Source organism: Salmo salar, chromosome ssa03 (assembly GCF_905237065.1).
Source record: "Salmo salar chromosome ssa03, Ssal_v3.1, whole genome shotgun sequence".
Lineage (NCBI taxonomy): Eukaryota > Metazoa > Chordata > Actinopteri > Salmoniformes > Salmonidae > Salmo > Salmo salar.
In genome coordinates this window covers 65,023,773-65,050,458 of record NC_059444.1, presented here as the reverse complement: position 1 = coordinate 65,050,458, position 26,686 = coordinate 65,023,773, and the positions used below count along the sequence as shown (strand labels likewise).

Below are 26,686 nucleotides of genomic sequence, written 5' to 3'. Positions count from 1 at the left end.
GTGTATTTGATCTGTACATGTACCAGGCAGCACCAGCAGTGTATTTGATCTGTACATGTACCAGGCAGCACCAGCAGTGTATTTGATCTGTACATGTACCAGGCAGCACCAGCAGCCCAGCCTCCCTTATGAGCAAGTGAAGTGAGTTCGGAAAAACTGAAAGTATGAATCTCAGAAGTAGCTTTCACATACAAACTTTACATGTCCAAACTCAGAATGGGAAGTCTATCAAATAGACCTCCCAAAAATAACATGGCCGCTGTGGTACAGTTTATTTTGATTGGGCATTTTCTGCATTCATGAAAGTTCTATCAGGCAGCCTGATTTCAGATGTGTCCATGTAAACAGGATTATTAGGGAAATCGTTCTTCTTGCAAAGCATGTAAATGTTTTAAACTAAGTAATATGTTAATCTATCCACAATACTCGTATTATTGTGTGCATGTAACTATACTCCCTATAGGACTCTCTTTATTCACTTCACAAGGAAATAACAGTACATGTTGTGATTATGGAAGAGGACACGTTGTGAGTATGGAAGAGGACACGTTGTGAGTATGGAAGAGGACACGTTGTGAGTATGGAAGAGGACACGTTGTGAGTATGGAAGAGGACACGTTGTGAGTATGGAAGAGGACACGTTGTGAGTATGGAAGAGGACACGTTGTGAGTATGGAAGAGGACACGTTGTGAGTATGGAAGAGGACACGTGGTGAGTATGGAAGAGGACACGTTGTGAGTATGGAAGAGGACACGTTGTGAGTATGGAAGAGGACACGTTGTGAGTATGGAAGAGGACACGTTGTGAGTATGGAAGAGGACACGTTGTGAGTATGGAAGAGGACACGTTGTGAGTATGGAAGAGGACACGTTGTGAGTATGGAAGAGGACACGTTGTGAGTATGGAAGAGGATACGTTGTGAGTATGGAAGAGGACACGTTGTGAGTATGGAAGAGGACACGTTGTGAGTATGGAAGAGGACACGTTGTGAGTATGGAAGAGGACACGTTGTGAGTATGGAAGAGGACACGTTGTGAGTATGGAAGAGGACACGTTGTGAGTATGGAAGAGGATACGTTGTGAGTATGGAAGAGGACACGGTGAGTATGGAAGAGGACACGTTGTGAGTATGGAAGAGGACACGTTGTGAGTATGGAAGAGGACACGTTGTGAGTATGGAAGAGGACACGTTGTGAGTATGGAAGAGGACACGTTGTGAGTATGGAAGAGGACACGTTGTGAGTATGGAAGAGGACACGTTGTGAGTATGGAAGAGGACACGTGAGTATAGAAGAGGACATGTTGTGAGTACAAACGAGGACATGGGTGAGGACATAGGTGAGGACAGAAGAGGACATGAGGAGGACATACCCAAGGTGCCAGGTGGGCAGGAGCAGATGTAGTGTCCCACCAGGTCAATGCAGGTGCCACCGTTCTGACACGGGTGAGACTGGCACTCGTTGACCTCCATCTCACAGTTCTCTCCGGTGTAGCCCGGCATACACTGTAGGGCCATAGACACATACCATTAACATCATATCTAGAACCATATTACAGCAACATTAAGACATTCACTTCAGAGTTATTAGACACACTGCAGTTTATACAGAATTCTGACTTGACTAATCCGACTCACGTCACACTGGTATCCTCCCACGTAGCCCCTGCAGGTGGCGCCGTTGCGACAGTGTTTGTCCTCACAGTGGTCCACCTGGCTCTCACAGTAGCTGTCTGTGTAGTCTGTGGGACACTTACAGTAGTGGGTGTTGCCTGTGTTGACACAGTGACCTCCGTGATGACACAGCTCGTCTGTCTGGAGGCCTGGGAGCAGACAAGAGGCCGGGGACGGTTATACCACGGTATAAATACAAACACATACTGCATACATGCACTAAACCAGGGGTGTCAAACATACGGCCTGTGGGTGGTTTGAGTAAAACAAAATATATATGTACGAACTCAATATACTTTAAAAAGACTAAAACCAAATGGAAACAGAGTAGGAATGACAATGGACCTACATTCTTACAGTTTCTTGACTGTTTCCAGCTCGCTAATAATCACCAAAATGAAGCTAGACAGTCAGGGAGCATCGGAAAATCCCACAACTATGGATCGAGGACAATTCTTTGCTAACTTTGATGGAGAGGAAATTGAAAGATGTTTGTGTGCGACCCTCTGGACCTCGTTGAAGACCGAATGCGGCCCCCTGGGGCAAAATTAGTTTTACACCGCTGCGCTAAACACTTACAGTAAACACACACACACACACACACACACACACACACACACACACACACACACACACACACACACACACACATAACAAGAACAGAGCATGCGTCCGTACCTCTCTTGAGTGCGGCAACCTCACAGGAAACCCCAGGGATGTCACAGTAGCGTCCAGACCAGCCTCCCAGACACTCACAGGAGAAGGAGGCGTCCTTCTGACGACAGCGCCCTCCGTTCTGACAGGGAGACGAGCGTCTGCACCAGTCCACTGACATCTGGAGAGACAGGGAAGAAAACCAGCTTAACACCACAGTATCTGAACATGTGTTTGTGTTAATGCTTTCTGGATTAGTATAGAATAGAATAGTATAGAATAGAATAGTAGTGTATAGCAAAAAATAGTATAGTATAGAATATAATAGTATAGTATAGAAAATAATAGTATAGAATAGAAAAGTATAGAATATAATAGTATAGTATAGAAAATAATAGTATAGAAAAGAATAGTATAGAATAGAATAGTAGTGTATAGTAAAAAATGGTATAGTATAGAATATAATAGTATAGTATAGAATAGTATAGAATAGAAAAGTATAGAATATAATAGTATAGTATAGAAAAGAATAGTATAGAAAAGAATAGTATAGAGAATAGTATAGAATATAATAGTATCATATAGAATATAATAGTATAGAAAAGAATAGTATAGAATAAAATAGTGTAGAATATAATAGTATAGAACAGAATAGTATAAAATAGTATAGAATAGAATAGTATAGAACAGTATAGAATAGAAAAGATTGTATAGAATATAATAGTATAGTATAGTATATGCTGTGTGTGTGTGTACCTGGCAGCGGTTGCCTGTGTATCCCTTGGGGCAGGAACAGCGGAAGGACTCCAGAGCGTCCTGGCAGACCCCTCCGTTGAGGCAGGGTTGGGAGTCACACTCATTCACCTCATACTGGCAGTGGGAGCCTGTGAAGCCTGAGCGACAGGTACAGGAGTAGCCGTTGATCTTGTCTGTACAGGTACCTCCGTTGAAGCACGAGCTGTGGGTGTAGGGTAAAAGATAGTTAAATCATCACTGCTGATCCATTCTGCACACATCAGAACACGCACTGTTTCAAAGGTCACAAAGGGCACACGTGCACGCACACAAACACAGCGGACTATGAGACTCACCTTTCAGTGCAGTCTGGGATGTTGGTCTCACAGTTAATGCCAGTGAAGCCAGGTCTGCAGGTGCAGGTGTAGCTGTTGACGTAGTCTGTGCAGGTGCCTCCGTTCTTACAGGGGGCGCTCTGACACTCGTTCACCTCCACGGCACAGCGAGGCCCCGTGAAGCCTGGCAGACAGCTGCAGCGGAACGAGTTTACACCGTCCGTACAGGAACCCCCACTCAGACACGGGTCTGCAGGAAGACGGAGAGAGAGGGAGAGAGAGAGAGAGAGAGGGGTTAGGGATAGAGGGAGCGAGAGGAGGATGATATGATGTCTATACAGTACTATAGTTCTATGGATAATGTGATAAACTGGAGTTAGAGGAAGTAGAAGCAGAATTGGAGACCAGTATTGTACACCAGCAGCAGAGACTGTGGTCCTATGGATAATGAAGTACAGTAATATAATATTGCTCGTCTCTCATTGGTCACTCACTAGGGGCACAGTCGTTGATGTCCGTCTCACAGTTGTGCCCGGTGAAGCCGCCGCGGCAGGAGCACACGAACCCTCCCAGCGTGTTGGTGCAGGTACCACGGTTCTTACACGGGATGGCGATGCACTCGTTCACGTCAATGTTGCACAGTTGACCTTGCCATCCTTGCTGGCAGTTGCACTGGTAGCCCAGGTAGTCAGGTGTGTTGGTGCACAGGGCATGGTTGGCACAGGGGTTGGGGGAGCAGGGGGTGAGCACGTCGGCACAGGTGGGACCGCTGTAGGGCAGCTCACACAGACAGGTGAAACTGGCCACGCCGTCCACACACGTGCCCTGGTTCAGACACGGACTGGACGAACACTCGTTGATGTTTACCTGGCACAGGTTACCTAGGCAACGCAGGACAGAGCGACACAAGGGAGATGTGTTAGATTACGATACAGAGTAGAGTCATTGAGTAGGTTAATTTAACATGGGGATAAACCTTACTAAGTAAACTAGTAAACTGTCTGTCACTCTCTGCAGTTCTTTTAGATATACACTAGGGGGCGTTATGAGCCAGTGTATTAGATGAGACCCTTTATGGATGATCTGGAAACCAAACAAGGCCTGAGTTGGCATGAGAACAACGTACAGAAGTTTACACGGTCTGTAGATGTTCAAATGTTTTGGTGCATACATGCATCTCCAAGTTCATTTTCAAACCGTGATTGGTGTTTATCTACCATGTGTTTTTATACTGTGAGAGTGTATACATAACGGGTGCCTGGTGTATGTTTGTAGTGCCTCTGTGTGTCTAGAGTCAGGGTTAGGGATAGAGATAGGGTTTGGGGTAGAGTCAGGGTTAGGGATAGAGATAGGGTTTGGGGTAGAGTCAGGGTTAGGGATAGAGATAGGGTTTGGGGTAGAGTCAGGGTTAGGGATAGAGATAGGGTTTGGGGTAGAGTCAGGGTTAGGGATAGAGATAGGGTTTGGGGTAGAGTCAGGGTTAGGGATAGAGATAGGGTTTGGGGTAGAGTCAGGGTTAGGGATAGAGATAGGGTTTGGGGTAGAGTCAGGGTTAGGGATAGAGATAGGGTTTGGGGTAGAGTCAGGGTTCGGGATAGAGATAGGGTTTGGGGTAGAGATAGGGTTAGGGATAGAGATAGGGTTTGGGGTAGAGTCAGGGTTAGGGATAGAGATAGGGTTTGGGGTAGAGTCAGGGTTCGGGATAAAGTTGGGGTTAGGTATAGAGATAGGGTTAGGGATAAAGTTGGGGTTAGGTATAGAGATAGGGTTAGGGATAAAGTTGGGGCTAGGTATAGAGACAGGGTTAGGGATAAAGTTGGGGTTAGGGATAAAGTTGGGGTTAGGTATAGAGATAGGGTTTGGGATAGAGATAGGGTTAGAGATAGGGTTAGGGATAGAGATAGGGTTAGGGATAGAGATAGGGTTTGGGATAGAGATAGGGTTAGGAATAGAGATAGGGTTAGGGATAGAGATAGGGTTAGGGATAGAGATAGGGTTTGGGGTAGAGATAGGGTTTGGGATAGAGCTAGGGTTAGGGATAGAGATAGAGTTAGGGATAGAGATAGGGTTGGGGATAGAGATAGGGTTGGGGATAGAGATAAGGTTTGGGATAGAGATAGGGTTGGGGATAGAGATAAGGTTTGGGATAGAGATAGGGTTAGGGATAGAGATAGGGTTGGGGATAGAAATAGGGTTGGGGATAGAGATAGGGTTAGGGATAGAGATAGGGTTAGGGATAGAGATAGGGTTTGGGATAGAGATAGGGTTTGGGGTAGAGATAGGGTTTGGGATAGAGATAGGGTTTGGGGTAGAGATAGGGTTAGGGATAGAGATAGGGTTTGGGGTAGAGATAGGGTTTGGGGTAGAGATAGGGTTAGGGATAGAGATAGGGTTTGGGGTAGAGATAGGGTTTGGGGTAGAGATAGGGTTAGGGATAGAGATAGGGTTTGGGGTAGAGATAGGGTTTGGGATAGAGATAGGGTTTGGGGTAGAGATAGGGTTAGGGATAGAGATAGGGTTTGGGGTAGAGATAGGGTTTGGGGTAGAGATAGGGTTAGGGATAGAGATAGGGTTTGGGGTAGAGATAGGGTTTGGGGTAGAGATAGGGTTAGGGATAGAGATAGGGTTAGGGATAGAGATAGGGTTTGGGGTAGAGATAGGGTTAGGGATAGAGATAGGGTTTGGGGTAGAGTCAGGGTTAGGGATAGAGATAGGGTTTGGGATAGAGATAAGGTTTGGGGTAGGACAGCAGGCTCACCTCTGAAGCCCTGGCGACACTTGCAGGTGAATCCGTTCAGCTGATCGATGCAGGTGCCAGCGTTCTGACAGGGGCTGGGCAGACAGTCATTACGGTCTAGGTCACAGTTCTTCCCCACCCAGCCGGGCTCACAGTCACAGCGGTAGCCGTTGATGTCGTCTCTGCAGGCGCCGTGCACACAGGGGTTGCTGCCACACTCGTCCACCTGGGAGTAACAGTAGGGAGGCTGGAAGCCCTCGGGACACTGGCAGTGGAAGCCGTTCTCCTCGTCCACACACGTCCCCCCGTTCCTGCAGGGTCCGGACGAGCACTCGTCCATCTCCACGTTGCACAGAGGGCCGGTGAAGCCTGGTTTGCACACGCAGTCGTAGCGGTTGATGCCGTCCTTGCAGATGCCATAGTCACATGGTTTGCTGGCACAGTCATCAAAGTTAATCTCACAGTTGGTACCTGTGTGTGCAAGAGAGAGAACACCAATCAAACAGCAGTACTATGACACAGACCTTAGCAGATATTCTGTGTCCATAACCAGAATAAAGTAGAAGATATTTAGTGTTCTGAATCTCTGTTGGTACTGCTCTCTCACCTGAGGTGCCGTGCTGACACTGGCAGATGTACTTGTTGACCAGGTCCACACACTTGCCCCCATTCTGACAGGGGTTACTGTGGCACTCGTTCAGCTGGTTCTCGCAGCGGTAGCCCGTGTAGCCCGCCTCGCAATTACACGTGTAGCTGGCGATGCCGTCCACGCAGGTGCCGTGGTGGCACGGGTCGGGCTGGCAGTTGTTGGTGTTGCTCTCGCACAGTGTGCCCTCGTACCCTTGGGGAAGAGACAACAGGAATTAGGACAGGCCTCTTGGGGTTTCTTTACGTCTCAATCTTCATCTTTTACACAGTTTTTTGTCTTTAAATCTGCCTGCCACCCAGCCACCTCTCCTCATCCAAACCCCTCCTACCATTTCCCCTCTCCCATTCACTTCTCTCCATCTCCACTTCCCTCTTTATCCCTTTCTATTTCCTCCCCCTATTTCCCACTCTTTCTCTCTCTATGAAAGCTTCTACAGTTTGGAGTTCTGGGCCCCGTGGTTTCCATGCCGACGGTGGTGTGTGTGTGTGTGAGACTGAGCAGTGTTAGTTGGTTGGTTAGAATGCAGAGCAGAGCCGTGTGGTGGTGCAGAGAGAGTTGAGCGCTGCTGTGCCGGGTGATAGGTAGGCCCCGTGGTGCTGTGGGCCAGGGGACAGGGCCTTGCGGTGTAGAAGGAGTAGGGCCCTTGACAAGGCTCACAGGCCTGGCTTTGTTCCCACCGGGGACAATGGGCCGCGCCACGTCTAACAGGGCCACTTCACTCAACAACAGAGGAGGGGGGGACACAGGGAATACCAAGCAGCTGGCCACCGCTAAACAATGCAACAGGCTCCCCCATACACACACATACACACAGCCTCCGACAAACACACACACATACACACAACCTCCGACAAACACACACACATACACACAGCCTCCGACAAACACACACACATACACACAGCCTCCGACAAACACACACACATACACACAGCCTCCGACAAACACACACACATACACACAGCCTCCGACAAACACACACACATACACACAGCCTCCGACAAACACACACACATACACACAACCTCCGACAAACACACACACATACACACAGCCTCCGACAAACACACACACATACACACACAGCCTCCGACAAACACACACACATAGCCTCCGACAAACACACACACATACACACAGCCTCCGACAAACACACACACATACACACAACCTCCGACAAACACACACACATACACACAACCTCCGACAAACACACACACATACACACAGCCTCCGACAAACACACACACATACACACAGCCTCCGACAAACACACACACACTAGACCTACTAACACAAACACACCTGCTCAAGAAACAGCTAAAAACACTGTAGCTGAGCTGTTCACAGTCTTACACATAGATGTTAATATGAATGGGAATGACCTTGAGTGAGCTAAGATATACCAGAAGGCCAGTGCAGCGTGTTGGGGTGTGTGGGGGTATGTTTTGTGGGGTACAGAGGAACAGATGTCGGGGGGATGACAAGCCCTAACCCCCCGCCCCCCCAGCAGCTGCTGGCCCTGGGTGACCCTGTGTGTGATCCTGGGGTCCGAGAGACCGGCTGGGGAGAAGAGGGGGATTAGGGGCCTCAGCCCAGTCTCAACACCAGCCCAGTCTCAACCCCAGCCCAGTCTCAACCTCGGCCCAGTCTCAACCCCGGCCCAGTCTCAATCCAAGCCCAGTCTCAACCAGCCCAGTCTCAACCCCAGCCCAGTCTCAACCCCAGCCCAGTCTCAACACCGGCCCAGTCTCAACCCCGGCCCAGTCTCAATCCAAGCCCAGTCTCAACCAGCCCAGTCTCAACCCCAGCCCAGTCTCAACCCCAGCCCAGTCTCAACACCGGCCCAGTCTCAACCCCGGCCCAGTCTCAACCCCGGCCCAGTCTCAATCCAAGCCCAGTCTCAACCCCAGCCCAGTCTCAATCCAAGCCCAGTCTCAACACCAACCCAGTCTCAACACCAGCCCAGTCTCAACCCCGGCCCAGTCTCAACCCCGGCCCAGTCTCAATCCAAGCCCAGTCTCAACCCCAGCCCAGTCTCAACCCCAGCCCAGTCTCAACACCGGCCCAGTCTCAACCCCGGCCCAGTCTCAATCCAAGCCCAGTCTCAACCCCAGCCCAGTATCAATCCAAGCCCAGTCTCAACACCAACCCAGTCTCAACACCAGCCCAGTCTCAACCCCGGCCCAGTCTCAACACCAGCCCAGTCTCAACCCCAGCCCAGTCTCAATCCAAACCTAGTCTCAACCCCAGCCCAGTCTCAATCCAAGCCCAGTCTCAATCCAAGCCCAGTCTCAACCCCAGCCCAGTCTCAACCCCAGCCCAGTCTCAACCCAGTCTAAACCCCAGCCCAGTCTCAACCCCAGCCAAGTCTCAACCCAAGCCCAGTCTCAACCCCAGCCCAGTCTCAACCCCAGCCCAGTCTCAACCCCATCACCATCTATAACCCCTATAGAGGTGAGGGGACAGACTCACTCTCACTGAGACCATCACCATCTATAACCCCTATAGAGGTGAGGGGACAGACTCACTCTCACTGAGACCATCACCATCTATAACCCCTATAGAGGTGAGGGGACAGACTCACTCTCACTGAGACCATCACCATCTATAACCCCTATAGAGGTGAGGGGACAGACTCACTCTCACTGAGACCATCACCATCTATAACCCCTATAGAGGTGAGGGGACAGACTCACTCTCACTGAGACCATCACCATCTATAACCCCTATAGAGGTGAGGGGACAGACTCACTCTCACTGAGACCATCACCATCTATAACCCCTATAGAGGTGAGGAGACAGACTCACTCTCACTGAGACCATCACCATCTATAACCCCTATAGAGGTGAGGGGACAGACTCACTCTCACTGAGACCATCACCATCTATAACCCCTATAGAGGTGAGGGGACAGACTTGCCTGCTGTAGGGGCTGACTGTCAGTCTAGGACCACTCATGCATGTACAGTGAGGGGGAAAAAGTATTTGATCCCCTGCTGATTTTGTATGTTTTCCCACTGACAAAGAAATGATCAGTCTATAATTTCAATGGTAGGTTTATTTGAACAGTGAGAGACAGAATAACAACAAAAAAATCCAGAAAAACGCATGTCAAAAATGTTATAAATTGATTTGCATTTTAATGAGGGAAATAAGTATTTGACCCCCTCTCAATCAGAAAGATTTCTGGCTCCCAGGTGTCTTTTATACAGGTAACGAGCTGAGATTAGGAGCACACTCTTAAAGGGAGTGCTCCTAATCTCATCTTGTTACCTGTATAAAAGACACCTGTCCACAGAAGCAATCAATCAATCAGATTCCAAACTCTCCACCATGGCCAAGACCAAAGAGCTCTCCAAGGATGTCAGGGACAAGATTGTAGACCTACACAAGGCTGGAATGGGCTACAAGACCATCACCAAGCAGCTTGGTGAGAAGGTGACAACAGTTGGTGCGATTATTCGCAAATGGAAGGAACACAAAAGAACTGTCAATCTTCCTCGGCCTGGGGCTCCATGCAAGATCTCACCTCGTGGAGTTGCAATGATCATGAGAACGGTGAGGAATCAGCCCAGAACTACACGGGAGGATCTTGTCAATGATCTCAAGGCAGCTGGGACCATAGTCACCAAGAAAACAATTGGTAACACACTACGCCGTGAAGGACTGAAATCCTGCAGCGCCCGCAAGGTCCCCCTGCTCAAGAAAGCACATATACAGGCCTGTCTGAAGTTTGCCAATGAACATCTGAATGATTCAGAGGACAATTGGGTGAAAATGTTGTGGTCAGATGAGACCAAAATGGAGCTCTTTGGCATCAACTCAACTCACCGTGTTTGGAGGAGGAGGAATGCTGCCTATGACCCCAAGAACCCCATCCCCACCGTCAAACATGGAGGTGGAAACATTATGCTTTGGGGGTGTTTTTCTGCTAAGGGGACAGGACAACTTCACCGCATCAAAGGGACGATGGACGGGGCCATGTACCGTCAAATCTTGGGTGAGAACCTCCTTCCCTCAGCCAGGGCATTGAAAATGGGTCGTGGATGGGTATTCCAGCATAACAATGACCCAAAACACACGGCCAAGGCAACAAAGGAGTGGCTCAAGAAGAAGCACATTAAGGTCCTGGAGTGGGCTAGACAGTCTCCAGACCTTAATCCCATAGAAAATCTGTGGAGGGAGCTGAAGGTTCGAGTTGCCAAACGTCAGCCTCGAAACCTTAATGACTTGGAGAAGATCTGCAAAGAGGAGTGGGACAAAATCCCTCCTGAGATGTGTGCAAACCTGGTGGCCAACTACAAGAAACGTCTGACCTCTGTCATTGCCAACAAGGGTTTTGCCACCAAGTACTAAGTCATGTTTTGGAGACGGGTCAAATACTTATTTCCCTCATTAAAATGCAAATCAATTTATAACATTTTTGACATGCGTTTTTCTGGATTTCTTTGTTGTTATTCTGTCTCTCACTGTTCAAATAAACCTACCATTAAAATTATAGACTGATCATTTCTTTGTCAGTGGGCAAACGTACAAAATCAGCAAGGGATCAAATACTTTTTTCCCTCACTGTACACACTGACACACACAAACACAGAACACACACATGGACATAAAGAAATGTACATTATTATTGCTCCTTACCTTCAGCACAGCGGCACTCGTATCCATTGGGCCGGTCGTAACACTTGGCTCCGTTCTGGCAGGGCGTGCTGGCGCACTCATCAATGTCGATCTGACACATGGTGCCAGTAAACCCTGGGACAGGCAAATACAGAGGTGAGGGGTCAGAGAAAAGCTCCAGTAGACGGGTCCACGGTGAGGTCAGCCAGAGGTCTCCAGGTTAGGCTAGGTGGGATGGTAAGGTTCTGAAGTGTCTGGACAGGGTGATCCATGGACTTGAAATGTCTACTGTGATCCACAGTATAGGACCTAAACATGGTTCTGGAGAGGGTTAGGTTCTGCAATGTCTACAATCTGCAGTGTTCTGTTACGTCTGGACTATCATGCATTCTGGGATGTCTGGTGAATTTGAGAATGTCTGGACTCTAAAGGGCTATGTTGTGTTCTGGAATGTCTGGACTCTAAAGGGCTATGTTGTGTTCTGGAATGTCTGGACTCTAAAGGGCTATGTTGTGTTCTGGAATGTCTGGACTCTAAAGGGCTATGTTGTGTTCTGGAATGTCTACTAATGTCAAATCATGGCTCCAACTTCCAACACATCTACCAATCGCTTAACCGAGCAAGATTTTATCTCCCACATGCTTACCATTTAAATGGATTTCTTGCCCCGACATTAACGTAAATGTCAAACCAGAATAGTGAGTATGGCTGATGCCTTGGTCATTTCATATTGTACACGATCTTCTACAGTGTCTGAAACAGCTCGTTCTCAATTTGTTGAGATGGCAGCACCAAAGTAGGCTTTAAATGAACTTGCATTCCATGTCTGAGAAAAGGTTCGGCTGGCAAAGCAACAGAAATCAATGGGGAAGAGGCCCTTGGAGGAGTCAATTGGTGCAGGAGGTTCAGGAATACCTAGTGGTGATTAACAGTGTGAGGAGGATGGACCTGGTCTGTGTCTCTGTGTGTCTGTGTTTCTGCTTGGTGCAGGAGGTTCAGGAATACCTAGTGGTGATTAACAGTGTGAGGAGGATGGACCTGGTCTGTGTCTCTGTGTGTCTGTGTTTCTGCTTGGTGCAGGAGGTTCAGGAATACCTAGTGGTGATTAACATTGTGAGGAGGATGGACCTGGTCTGTGTCTCTGTGTGTCTGTGTTTCTGCTTGGTGCAGGAGGTTCAGGAATACCTAGTGGTGATTAACAGTGTGAGGAGGATGGACCTGGTCTGTGTCTCTGTGTGTCTGTGTTTCTGCTTGGTGCAGGAGGTTCAGGAATACCTAGTGGTGATTAACAGTGTGAGGAGGATGGACCTGGTCTGTGTCTCTGTGTGTCTGTGTTTCTGCTTGGGGCAGGAGGTTCAGGAATACCTAGTGGTGATTAACAGTGTGAGGAGGATGGACCTGGTCTGTGTCTCTGTGTGTCTGTGTTTCTGCTTGGTGCAGGAGGTTCAGGAATACCTAGTGGTGATTAACAGTGTGAGGAGGATGGACCTGGTCTGTGTCTCTGTGTGTCTGTGTTTCTGCTTGGTGCAGGAGGTTCAGGAATACCTAGTGGTGATTAACAGTGTGAGGAGGATGGACCTGGTCTGTGTCTCTGTGTGTCTGTGTTTCTGCTTGGGGCAGGAGGTTCAGGAATACCTAGTGGTGATTAACAGTGTGAGGAGGATGGACCTGGTCTGTGTCTCTGTGTGTCTGTGTTTCTGCTTGGTGCAGGAGGTTCAGGAATACCTAGTGGTGATTAACAGTGTGAGGAGGATGGACCTGGTCTGTGTCTCTGTGTGTCTGTGTTTCTGCTTGGTGCAGGAGGTTCAGGAATACCTAGTGGTGATTAACAGTGTGAGGAGGATGGACCTGGTCTGTGTCTCTGTGCGTCTGTGTTGCTGCTTGGGGCAAGAGGTTAGAGGGGGAGAGACAGTGGGATTGTTTTCTCTCTCAGGGACCCCCCCCTCCCTGCTTGCATCAGCTACACAGGCTCAATAGCTAGATGGGGGGGTGAGGGGGGATGTCTGCCCCAGATGTAAATTGCCAACCTGAATAAGAATCTCATTAGTAGGACTGCTGTCCCTTCCACATTCCACCATAGATGGGGAGAGGAAGGGGGAGGGGTTGTGGGGGGGGTCACAATAGTGTCTTTGTTCAGTGGAAAGGATAGGCAGGCTGCCTCTGGGGCCTGCATGGCTTTTATGACTGGGCTCGGTTGCTCTAAACTCCCATCAGACAAAAACGAGCAAGAGGAGCACTGATTCACAGGGACATTTAACTCTACATCTCACACCGACCGACACCGGCACAGGTCAGCTAGTTTCATTCATGACAGGCTGGAGAGGCTCTTTGCTGTATCTCAACAGCTCAGAGAGACTGAGACATGAATCGGGTCTTACCTGGCTGGCAGGTGCATGTGAAGCCGTTGACCATGTCCCGGCAGATTCCGTCGTTCACACAAGGGTTGCTCTCACACTCATCCACATCCACCTCACAGTAGGTCCCCATGTAGCCTGGAAAGTAAATACGCATTTATATATTTTAACATATTTATTGGATTTTTCAAACAGGACAATCAACGTCATTATTAAAGAACACCGCCCTGCGTATACATTATTAAAACAAATATCAAAGATCATAGTTATTCATAAAATACAAAAATGTGAAGTGAAAAACGATTCATGTTGGCCTTCTATGTCCAGGAGACATGACTATATCGTTTCCCTGTCTATCTAGAGGAGTTCTAGCAGTGGAAAGAGTTCTCACAGTCTCAGTCTCGGGGGGCCACAGAAGGTTTTCAATCAACACTGCTCATGTCAAAGTCCCAAACCACAGGGGGAACGTTAGCTTTCACTCCCTGGATGGGGAACCATCACAAATACACCTAATTGAAGTGCTGCCTGGGCTAAGGCTGTGACCTGGATCACCAAACCCAACCGTGGTTCCACACAGTATTACCACTCCTTGTCCCTGGGTCATCTTTCCCCTTAACAACTGTCCTATATGCAGTGGAATCGTGCTATAGAGTGTTGCAGTGTCCCCTCCATTGAGGTGAAGCTGAGTGTGGACTGGGCCGCGGCGGCTCAGAAGAGACAGAGGCGGCGTGGAATCAGGAAGAATCGGCCCACTCCACATGGCGCTCCACCAGGCTAGCCGATGATGAGGAGGGTGGAGAGAGAGGAAGGGGGCTGTCTGTGGAAAATGAACGGGGAGGTGGAGGGGAAGGGTAGAAGCTCTGGGAAAAAGCCTCTCTCCCTTCTCTTCTCTGTGTGTGTATGAGGGGTGCAAAGTGGAGCACAGAGGGGCTCTATTGTTCTGCTCCATTCCCACCACTCCACTGCTCATTATTATTCACAGCACACTCCTCCCCCTCGCCTCGCTTCTCTCTCTCCCTCTCTCTCCCTCTCTCTCCCTCTCTCTCTCTCTCTCTCTCTCTCTCTCTCCCTCTCTCTCTCCCTCTCTCTCCCTCTCTCTCCCTCTCTCTCTCCCTCTCTCTCCCTCTCTCTCTCACCATCCAGCCCTATAGACCACGACTCCCATCCCTAATTTGCATAGTCCCCCAAACCAAACCCCCAGCCAGGATGCATGGACTGAGGACGGTGCCGTGCGTGAGAGTTTCAATGTGTTTGTGAAGGAGGGTCGGGAGCCTTGACTCTGTACCGTTCTAACTAACACACTGGCTGGCTGTCTTACTGGGACCACCGGTGGGTGGCAAGGTTATGAGCACCTCTCTAGCCCGCCACCACCAGCAGCAGCAGTGAGAACGAGTTACATAATAAGATCTAGTGCTGAGGGTTGGTGGAGGGTTAGAGCTGTGGCTACTGCTACTCTGGGAAAGTCAAGTGTAAATCCATCATCTCCAGAGTGTCTGGGGCTCAGAGGGTCTATTGTAAACAAGAGGGATGGGAGAGCAGTGAGAGATGAGATGAGACAGGACTGGGCTGTAGTTCCCTGTAGTTCCCTAGGTGTATTTCTCTGTAGTTCTCTGGCTGTAGTTCAGTAGCTGTAATTCCCTGTAGTTCCCTAGCTGTAGTTCCCTGTAGTTCCCTGGCTGTACTTCTCTGTAGTTATCTGGCTGTAGTTTCGTAGCTGAAATTCCCTGTAGTTCCCTAGCTGTATTTCTCTGTAGTTCCCTGGCTGTATTTCAGTAGCTGTAGTTCCCTAGCTGTATTTCTCTGTAGTTCTGTAGCTGTAGTTCCCTGGCTGTATTTCTCTGTAGTTCTCTGGCTGTAGTTCCCTAGCTGTAGTTCCCTAGCTGTATTGCTCTGTAGTTCCCTGGCTGTAGTTCAGTAGCTGTAGTTCCCTAGCTGTATTTCTCTGTAGTTCCCCGGCTGTAGTTCAGTAGCTGTAGTTCCCTGGCTGTAGTTCTGTGCTGTGAGGTGTCTCCAGGTGGTCGAGGTGTGGTCCTACCTGGCATGCAGATGCAGGTGAACTCTCCGATGCGGTCCAGACAGGTGGCATCGTTCTGGCAGGGCATGGACAGACACTCGTTGATGTCGATCTCACAGCGGGGGCCGGCGTAGCCTCGACCACACTGGCACTGGAAGGACCCCTCCGTGTTCACACACTTCCCAAAGTGTTCACAGGGGTTGGCACCTGCAGGCAGAGGGAACAGGGGTCAGTGCACCCGCTCACACACAGTACATATAGGGCGGGGCCAGGTGAGATAGGACCAACACAAAGCAGAGGGCGGTGCTAAATAATATGCCATCTTACCAATGGAACACTCATCCATGTCCTGGTTGCAGGCTCCGCCCACGAAGCCAGCGGGACAGGTGCAGATGGCGCGCCCGTTCAGGGGGTTGGTGTCACACACGGCGCCCTCGTTACACGGGTTGCTGACGCACGCGTCGTCCAGGTGACACAGCAGACCTGAGGGAGGGGACACAGGGACAAACAGAGCCATGTCAGGAACACTGTCCTCCTGTGAGTTAACAAACAAGACCCTAACTAACATGGGACTAGGACTGCAAAATTCTGGAAACTTCCATGGTTTTCCAGACCGGGATTTCAGGAAAACCAGGTAATTTGGGGAAAGTTCCAGGAATTTCACAATCCTAACTAGGACACAGAGAAACAGTGGACCAGTGGACTCACCGGTTTTCCCCACGGGGCATTCGCAGAAGAAGGACGCCACGCGGTCGTGGCAGGTGGCGCCGTTGAAGCACACGGCGGTGGCACAGTCGTCGATGTTCTCGCTGCAGTCGTCTCCCGTCCAGCCGTTGACACACACGCAGGTGTGCCCCCCGATGGTGTTGAAGCAGGTGCCTCCGTTATGGCAGGCGTTGGGCTGCATAAGGCACTCATTGACATCCTCTGCACAGTACTGACCTGTCCACTCAGGTGGGCACTGGCAATTATAGGTGTTGACTCCATCCACACACAGGCCCCCATTCATACACCTATGCCCTGGGCAGTCGTCCACGTTCGTCTCACAGTTGTGTCCCTCGAACCCTGACAGAGAGAGAGAGAGAGAGAGAGAGAGAGAGAGAGAGAGAGAGAGAGAGAGAGAGAGAGAGAGAGAGAGAGAGAGGGAGCGGAGAAGGGGGAAAGAGAAAGAGAGAGAGAGAGAGAGAGAGAGGGAGAGGTGAGCCAAGAAGCTAGGTCTCAGGGATAACAGGCACTCCCATTAGAGTTAAGTGTTCACTAACACATCCAATGCCCCCCACTTCCATTCATATGGTCTTCCTAAACATTCCCCTCTGCTTCCCACAGCCGTGGAGGTGAAGGGCAGAGAGGGGCAGTAAAAGTGTTTACATGTTCTCATTGCGTGGTGTTTCCCACAGTAGGCAGCAGCAGCACCAGCGAGAGCCCTGACATCACCGGGCTAACACACAGCGCTGTGCTACAGAGGTCCACTACTCCCTGCCATGTTTGCTTGTTTTATAATCTCTCACAGTTTCAATGACTTCCTCTCCGGCCCAGAGACATTTCCTGTCAGCTCCCAGGAGGGAAGCCAGAAGGGCCATGAAGTAAATTCCTCCTGAAGGGAGGCAGTTTGGAGTAGAGCAGCGGCCCACTCTCCTCTCCCAACCCCCGTTTGTCCCCCCATCCCGTCAACAAGCTATTAATAGCAGCCAGAGGGAGAGAGAGAGAGAGAAAGGCATGGGAACCTGGGAAAGACAGGGGAGTAGATCCACATCCCACCAGACAGCACTAGCAGCTACGTCAGAGAGCCTGCCTGGGGACCCCTGAGAAAGACCTGGGGTTTATAGTGACTGGAGGGGCTCTGGGGTCTGTGTTGAGGCTGTGTGTGTGTGTGTGTGTGTGTGTGTGGGCCAGTTTATGAGCCAATCAGTTTACCTGGCAGGCAGGCACAGTCGTAGGTGTGATCTCCGGTCGGGCGGCAGGTGCCCCCGTTGATGCACTGGGAGGGGGCGCAGGGCAGGGAGGACACCTCGCAGGTGCGCCCGCTGTACCCAGGTGGGCACTGGCAGCGGAAGGAACCATGGGTGTTCATGCAGAGGCCTGCGTTGAGACAGACGCCAGACTTGCGGCACTCGTCGATATCGTTGCGGCAGTTCTTCCCCTGGAACCCGGGCGGGCAGGAACAGTTATAGTGGTTATTCCAACTGGCACAGCGGGCGCCATTGGCACAGGGGCTGGTGGCACAGGCGTCTATGAGGGAGCAGTCTTGACCTGTAGATAGATAAGGGATGCAATGTCTCATTATGAACATTTTAGTTAACGCCTAAACCTAATATATGCTTTATAACTTGTTATAAGCATGCATGAGCCTTCAACTGCCTCTCATAAATGTACTTGCATACTGTACATAAATGTGCACAGATCAGCTCTTTCCCACACCCCTCTCTCAGTAAACACTGATCCACACGGACAGACAGACAGACGTACCTCTGAACCCTCTCTGGCACACACAGGTGAATTGTGGCATTCCGTTGGCCACCTGGCTCTTGCAGGCGGCTCCGTTGAGGCATGGCGACCTGTGACAGGGGTCCAGGCTTTGGCACAGAGGCCCGATGTACCCCGGCCGACATCTGGACAGAAATACGGAACACAGCATGTTAGACCCTAGGTTAGACTGACAGACAGACTGGCAGCAGAGCAGCAGGCCTCAGAGCTGAGGCAGTTGGGAGAGATGAGAAACTAACTACAACTACATCAGTGTGATTTTCCAGCCAAAAGCCAGGCAGGCAACCCCGTTCCCAGCTCCCATCATGCTCCTGCTCCACTCCCCTGACAGACACCTTGGCAGGCGCCCCTGACTCTGACTCAGACCCTGGAAGGAGTCAGTCCCCTTGGCCCTGGACTGGGTGGGTTCCATTCAGTCAGAATATTTATACTGCACACACACACACACACACACACACACACACACACACACACACACACACACACACACACACACACACACACACACACACACACACACACACACACACACACACACACACACACACACACACACACACATTACACACATTACACACACTATTTCTAATTCGGAAACAGATGTAAACCATCAGTCATTGTCTTTCTCTCTCCATTTCCTCTCCCTCTGTTGTTCCCAGCTGGAAAGCATCACTCTCTCCATTTCCCTCTCCCTCTGTTGTTCCCAGCTGGAAAGCATCACTCTCTCCATTTCCCTCTCCCTCTGTTGTTCCCAGCTGGAAAGCATCACTCTCTCCATTTCCCTCTCCCTCTGTTGTTCCCAGCTGGAAAGCATCACTCTCTCCATTTCCCTCTCCCTCTGTTGTTCCCAGCTGGAAAGCATCACTCTCTCCATTTCCTCTCCCTCTGTTGTTCCCAGCTGGAAAGCATCACTCTCTCCATTTCCTCTCCCTCTGTTGTTCCCAGCTGGAAAGCATCACTCTCTCCATTTCCTATCCCTCTGTTGTTCCCAGCTGGAAAGCATCACTCTCTCCATTTCCCTCTCCCTCTGTTGTTCCCAGCTGGAAAGCATCACTCTCTCCATTTCCCTCTCCCTCTGTTGTTCCCAGCTGGAAAGCATCACTCTCTCCATGCCAGTTCACATTCTTCCACCATTACTCCTTTTCCGTTCTTCAGCTCTCACTTTTCCCCTCGTCCGTTAAAACCAGCAGCTTAGACCACCTGTGACATAGCTGACCAATGAGAGATGCAGACATTAGGAACCAGGATTCCACTAACACAACATTTCACTGACTCTGAGAGCTGCTTTGAAACGATTGTAAAGACTAGGTGAGAAATAAATGTCTGCTTCCTGGACCTCTTCCTAGTTGTTGTTTTCCAGTAACGCATCACACCATCTTGATGGACGACTAAAGCCTGAACTAAAAGTGTGCAGGTAGGGTGAGGTAAACAACAGGTTTCCTGTGGCCCACTCCAGGGGCCCCAGGGGAGGGAGAGCTCGGCGAAGCAGTACCTATTGGGGTCTGTTTGAGAGGGAGGCCAGTGTGATAGGTAGATAACCCTACATCCGCCCAGGGACAGGGAGCCCCGGTCCGGCCAAGGGATAGGGACGGGAATTGGCTCCCACTTCAAACAGGTCGTTTGAAGCTGATGACAGGGCAGTGATGGCTGGGCCCTGGCCCTCCCTCGGGGCCGCTCTCTTCTTTCACTGTAAAATAACCCCCGGGCAGAAAACAACAATGGCTTTTCCTCTTCTAGTTTGCAGGAGGGAGTAGATCATCTCTGTTACTTTTTGTGCATCTTTTGTGACCTACTCTCTCTCTCTCTCTCCTCCCTCAATCTGCTTTTCTGACTCTGCACTCTGACTGGGGGGCCTGAGGCTAGTGCAGGGAGAGGAGGTGCTGTTCCTGACCCGTAGGGGCCACTCTTCTTGTGGGTTACCAGGCCCTGTGTGCTGAATACTGAGCCAGCCTGCTCTCTGTCTCTCTATTACACTGTGTTCCACTGGCTGCTCTGCTCCGCTTCCTAAAAACAAGACTGCTCAGTGTTCTGTGGCCTTTCTTTCTACCTGCCATGACAATGGCGAGACCGAGAAGCCACAGGGCTCAGCATGGAGAGGCAGGCACACCCACATGAATGTGCAGCCGTAGAGACACACACACACACCGGACCTAAAATCCAGAGAAACCCAGGAAAGTCCAATTTGTTTCCCCTCTACACTTTCAATGACATGCTGAGAAGAATTACAATATTATTCAGGAACGCCGCTCTGATTGAATAGACAACCGGTCATTTTGAACAAAACTGCCATTACAGTAAGAAGCGAATGGTTGTTGGCAGTTGGGACCGTGTTGGGGCCGTGTTGGGACCGTGTTGGGGCCTGGGAGAGTTATGCTCCTCTACATGGAACAGCTAGAGCAGCAATATGGAGAGAGAGAGAGAGAGAGAGAGAGAGAGAGAGAGAGAGAGAGAGAGAGAGAGAGACAGAGCGAGAGAGAGAGAGAGAGAGAGAGAGACAGAGCGAGAGAGAGACAGAGCGAGAGAGAGAGAGAGAGAGAGAGAGAGAGAGAGAGAGAGAGAGAAAGAAAGAGGGGGGGGGGCCCGCTGGCTCACTTAGTTTCCACGGCTACTCCTCCGTGTCCCAAAGCTCCTGCAGCATAGGCCTGGCTTTCCCTATGAACCCACTCACACGCTGGGAGGTCAGATGTCAAAGGTCACCAGTCTGATTGTAATGATAATGTCAGTCAGGCTGTGGAAAGGAGGGGGCGGAGCTGGCCGGGGGATGTGGGTGGTTGTGTGAAGGGAAGGCGGGGGTTGGGGGATTCTGTTGGAGAGAGAATATCTTTGAGAGGGTATGGGTGGGGTATAGAGGGGGTCTGGTCCAGAGAGAATGTCTTTGGGAGGGTATGGGTGGGGTATAGAGGGGGTCTGGTCCAGAGAGAATGTCTTTGGGAGGGTATGGGTGGGGTATAGAGGGGGTCTGGTCCAGAGAGAATGTCTTTGGGAGGGTATGGGTGGGGTATAGAGGGGGTCTGGTCCAGAGAGAATGTCTTTGGGAGGGTATGGGTGGGGTATAGAGGGGGGTCTGGTCCAGAGAGAATGTCTTTGGGAGGGTATGGGTGGGGTATAGAGGGGGTCTGGTCCAGAGAGAATGTCTTTGGGAGGGTATGGGTGGGGTATAGAGGGGGTCTGGTCCAGAGAGAATGTCTTTGGGAGGGTATGGGTGGGGTATAGAGGGGGTCTGGTCCAGAGAGAATGTCTTTGGGAGGGTATGGGTGGGGTATAGAGGGGGTCTGGTCCAGAGAGAATGTCTTTGGGAGGGTATGGGTGCGGTATAGAGGGGGGTCTGGTCCAGAGAGAATGTCTTTGGGAGGGTATGGGTGGGGTATAAAGGGGGTCTGGTCCAGAGAGAATGTCTTTGGGAGGGTATGGGTGGGGTATAGAGGGGGTCTGGTCCAGAGAGAATGTCTTTGGGAGGGTATGGGTGGGGTATAGAGGGGGTCTGGTCCAGAGAGAATGTCTTTGGGAGGGTATGGGTGGGGTATAGAGGGGGTCTGGTCCAGAGAGAATGTCTTTGGGAGGGTATGGGTGGGGTATAGAGGGGGTCTGGTCCAGAGAGAATGTCTTTGGGAGGGTATGGGTGGGGTATAGAGGGGGTCTGGTCCAGAGAGAATGTCTTTGGGAGGGTATGGGTGGGGTATAGAGGGGGGTCTGGTCCAGAGAGAATGTCTTTGGGAGGGTATGGGTGGGGTATAGAGGGGGTCTGGTCCAGAGAGAATGTCTTTGGGAGGGTATGGGTGGGGTATAGAGGGGGTCTGGTCCAGAGAGAATGTCTTTGGGAGGGTATGGGTGGGGTATAGAGGGGGTCTGGTCCAGAGAGAATGTCTTTGGGAGGGTATGGGTGGGGTATAGAGGGGTCTGGTCCAGAGAGAATGTCTTTGGGAGGGTATGGGTGGGGTATAGAGGGGGTCTGGTCCAGAGAGAATGTCTTTGGGAGGGTACGGGTGGGGTATAGAGGGGGTCTGGTCCAGAGAGAATGTCTTTGGGAGGGTATGGGTGGGGTATAGAGGGGGGTCTGGTCCAGAGAGAATGTCTTTGGGAGGGTATGGGTGGGGTATAGAGGGGGTCTGGTCCAGAGAGAATGTCTTTGGGAGGGTATGGGTGGGGTATAGAGGGAGGTCTGGTCCAGAGAGAATGTCTTTGGGAGGGTATGGGTGGGGTATAGAGGGGGTCTGGTTCAGAGAGAATGTCATGTCATATTTCCTGTAATCCCTCGTCCCCTGCTCTGAAAACACTCTCTCTGAATCCCATATCCCTGTTGCCCTGGCAACCTCACAGACGAACGAGCAAGCCCTGACACCCAACCAATCACCCGCCTCACCCCCCACCCCCTCCCTCCCAAGCCTTCGTCCCCTTTGCTATTTGTCATGGCTTGGCTGAGTTTATTTAGAAGCAAATGAACTATGTCTGGAATCTAGGGTGTCACCCAGGAAGAAAATGAAACGCGGACAGCGCTGCGTCGCCACAAAGAGAGGTCTGGACGGACTGAGGAGGGGAAGGGGAACCGCTTGGAGGTTTTCAAACTAACAACAGACTGACACTCAAACTCTTCTGAGGCCATTTAAAACGCTGAAGAAAGAACCGCAGAACAGCCATCTTTTATGGCCTGTTGTTCTGTTCTAAAGGCCTTCACAACTCTCCTGGACAGACACACACACACACAGACACACACACAGGGAATAACTTACAGCTACTTCTAGAAACTAGCGGATGTGAGACTGTGTGTGTGTGTGTGTTTGTCTGAGGCACAGTGAATGAGACCCGGGCAGTCACACTCAAATCTTTTTGACTTCTATTCTGTTGATACGGCAGTTAAAAGTTTAAGGGAGAGAGGAGATTCTCAACCGAGGACTGTGGACAGAGCTGCATAATGTGTAGATAATACTGACTGAGAGGAAGTTCAGGAAGTAAGGCTAAAAGAGTATGACTGGATTGTGAGAATAAATTAGGTGTGTGTGTGTGTGTGTGTGTGTGTGTGTGTGTGTGTGTGTGGTAGAGCAGCGGTAGAGCAGGAGGGAATGCAGTGGAGAGATTGTTTGCTTTCCTTTAAAAACACAGAGTCCAGCAGCCAAAACACACATTCTTTTGTCTAGGGCCTTGGCCATTGTCAACATGCTACTCCGGGAACACATAACTAAACCAGGGTTCTGTCAGTCTCGTGGCTGTGGAGGATGCTATTTTGTCCTGCAGCCTTATCAGAATCTGGGATTTCAGTTCAGCCTTTTACAGCCATCTGGATTCCACCACTGTTGTGAAAGTCCTTGTCCACTGAGACTGCTGTAGTGTAGCCTAGCAGAGCAGTAGCTGTTGGACCTTCGACCAGAGCCAGGGAGTGTTAAGTGGTAGGATGTGGGGAGAACAGGTGTGTGTGTGTGGGGGGGGGGTTGCGTAACCTCTGTCAAGATTTACCGAGGGCTGACTCCTGACCTTTGAGGAAGAGAGTGCGCCAGAGCCAGACGAGGGGGAGGTCTGTGGGGTGCAGCGGGGCCCGGGGCCAGAAAAGCCAGGGTAATCTCCTCACGTCACAACAGACCTGAGGGTCAACGCCAGCTGCAGCCCCACTCAGCCCCAGCCAGCATCATGCATCTGTCCACATCTGTCAGAGAGACTCAGGCTGCCAGGGCTTTACTTTACTCTTGCTAGAACAATGGAGCTATTCTGCCTGGCTGGTGGACGAGGCACGAACACCAACACACACACACACACGACATTACCTCACAAACACGCACATGCAATGGAGTTAGTTTTTACACCTTCAACCACAAGGGCACCAACGACAACAAAAACAATGCAAATATTCACATGGTATAATGTGCCACATGGTATAATGTGCCACATGGTATAATGTGCCACATGGTATAATGTGCCACATGGTATAATGTGCGCACACATGCAAAGAAACACCACAGAACACACCCAAACACAGGCAGGAACTTACAACCACTATAGTTGCTGGAAGAGGAGGGAGGCAGTACGGTGAGCCCATCACAGGGCCGGGGATACACTGGGAAATGACAAAACAGGTGACAATGAGATTGAGCTACTCCGACGTTCTACACTTCTGAACAACATGAAGGGACCCAGACAGACCTACCGCAAAGACCCGTAACTCCTATGTTTTACATGTTGAAAAGCAGACCCTGTGTTCAGGCTGAGCGTGTGTTCCTCTCCAGAGAAAGGAGACGTGATTTATGCGTGTGAATCAGGACACCTCCGTTCAGCCAGTGTGAGTGACAGTAACTCAGAGACACTTTTTCTGCTCTGTGGGTCATTGTGCAGGTAACCTGAGCCCACCCTCTCAGACACAATACATCACCCAGCCTGACACAGGGGTCGCAGGCCAGCTCACCTGTGGACGTCACGCAGTAATCTGTGACACGGTTCGACACGCCACGGTCACGGACTACAGAGCAACAAGTATGGATGAATGGCCTGATCCCCACTCAGACAGTGACCTATTCCACAGGTATTGTGAACCAACCAAAAGCCCATACAAGAAGAGGGACAATAACAATAACAGGATAGAAAGCACAGCAGGGCCACCATCTTGTCATCCCCTTCAGCAGGAAGGAAGGAATCTCCAACCTCTACACTTCTGAGAACTGTCATGGAAGTCTTTCCTTCCCTTGTTTGCGAGCTTGCTTTGGGAGGAATTTATGAAGGTATGGGAATTTGGTAACCTCCAACAAAAGTCCCTCTGAGGCAGTGTTCTGCCCACAGCAAAGCACAGCCCCCGTCAGCCAAACTCCCACCACCATCACCACCACCACCATCACCACCACCACCACCCTCCCCACCACCACCACCACCACCACCACCACTACCATCACCACCACCACCACCACCACCACCCTCCCCACCACCATCACCACCACCACCATCACCACCCTCCCCACCACCACCACCACCACTACCACCACCACCACCACTACCATCACCACCACGACCACCACTACCATCACCACTACCACCATCACCACCAACCATCACCATCACCACCACCACCACCACCACTACCATCACCACCACCACCACTACCACCACCACCACCACCACCTCTACCATCACCACCACCACCACCACACCACCACCATCACCACCATCACCACCACCATCACCACCACGACCACCACTACCATCACCACTACCACCATCACCACCACCACCACCACCACCACCACTACCACCACCACCAACACTACCACCACCATCACCACCACCACCACCACTACCATCACCACCACCACCACCACCACCACTACCACCACCACCACCACCATCACCACCACCACCACCACCACCACTACCACCAACCACCACCACCACCACCACCACCACCATCACCACCACCACCACCACCAGGAACCAGCAGCTCCATTTCTTATTTCTTTGTGAGAGTCCATACTGACACCACACTGCCAACAAGAAGAGATCCTCCTCCCCCAACACCCGCTCTCCTCTCTCTCTCCCTGCTCTCCTCTCTCTCTCCCTGCTCTCCTCTCTCTCTCCCCGCTCTCCTCTCTCTCTCCCTGCTCTCCTCTCTCTCTCCCTGCTCTCCTCTCTCTCTCCCTGCTCTCCTCTCTCTCTCCCTGCTCTCCTCTCTCTCTCCCCGCTCTCCTCTCTCTCTCCCTGCTCTCCTCTCTCTCTCCCTGCTCTCCTCTCTCTCTCCCCGCTCTCCTCTCTCTCTCCCCGCTCTCCTCTCTCTCTCCCTGCTCTCCTCTCTCTCTCCCTGCTCTCCCTCTCTCTCTCCCCGCTCTCCTCTCTCTCTCCCCGCTCTCCTCTCGCTCTCCCCGCTCTCCTCTCTCTCTCCCTGCTCTCCTCTCTCTCTCCCTGCTCTCCTCTCTCTCTCCCTGCTCTCCTCTCTCTCTCCCCGCTCTCCTCTCTCTCTCCCCGCTCTCCTCTCTCTCTCCCTGCTCTCCTCTCTCTCTCCCTGCTCTCCTCTCTCTCTCCCTGCTCTCCTCTCTCTCTCCCTGCTCTCCTCTCTCTCTCCCTGCTCTCCTCTCTCTCTCCCCGCTCTCCTCTTTCTCAGAGAGGAGCCAAGAGGTTGGGGGTAGGGGAGAGTTATGTGGGCCAAATAAAAGAGCTAAAGTAGTCAGAACTGCATTGTGTGAGGGGGGGGGGTTGGAGCGGAGGGAGGAGGGGCAGTGACCCAAACAGACAGTCTTTCAGGCCTGAGCTTACACAAACCAACAGATCTCAGCTGTAGCCTGGCAACAGTAACCCATGGTTGGGGAGAGGGTGAGAGGTGAGGGGGGCGTTTGGGAGAGACATAGGGTTCTGTGAAGACAGTTTGTAAAGTTCTGGAGAGCATACAGCAGGGCCACCACATGAAATAAGAAGAAATAAGAATTTAAAGTCATAAGACATGGCCAGATATGGAATTATT

General features: G+C 50.9%; 1 protein-coding gene across 1 annotated transcript in view; it reads right to left on the bottom strand.

The window, feature by feature from the left end:
• Window positions 1-26,686, bottom strand: part of LOC106601274 (neurogenic locus notch homolog protein 2-like) — a 47,937-nt gene that overhangs the window by 8,335 nt on the left and 12,916 nt on the right. Inside the window, exons 3-17 of the mRNA XM_045715124.1 lie at window positions 18,244-18,386; window positions 17,692-18,027; window positions 16,486-16,842; window positions 16,105-16,260; window positions 15,799-15,984; window positions 13,788-13,901; window positions 11,431-11,544; window positions 6,742-6,975; window positions 6,156-6,605; window positions 3,892-4,278; window positions 3,419-3,647; window positions 3,084-3,285; window positions 2,352-2,508; window positions 1,638-1,822; window positions 1,373-1,505 (exon numbers count right to left, since the gene is read on the bottom strand). Of these exons, the coding sequence (XP_045571080.1) occupies window positions 1,373-1,505; window positions 1,638-1,822; window positions 2,352-2,508; window positions 3,084-3,285; window positions 3,419-3,647; window positions 3,892-4,278; window positions 6,156-6,605; window positions 6,742-6,975; window positions 11,431-11,544; window positions 13,788-13,901; window positions 15,799-15,984; window positions 16,105-16,260; window positions 16,486-16,842; window positions 17,692-18,027; window positions 18,244-18,386 (3,383 nt within the window). The remainder of the gene's footprint in view (window positions 1-1,372; window positions 1,506-1,637; window positions 1,823-2,351; window positions 2,509-3,083; window positions 3,286-3,418; window positions 3,648-3,891; window positions 4,279-6,155; window positions 6,606-6,741; window positions 6,976-11,430; window positions 11,545-13,787; window positions 13,902-15,798; window positions 15,985-16,104; window positions 16,261-16,485; window positions 16,843-17,691; window positions 18,028-18,243; window positions 18,387-26,686) is intronic.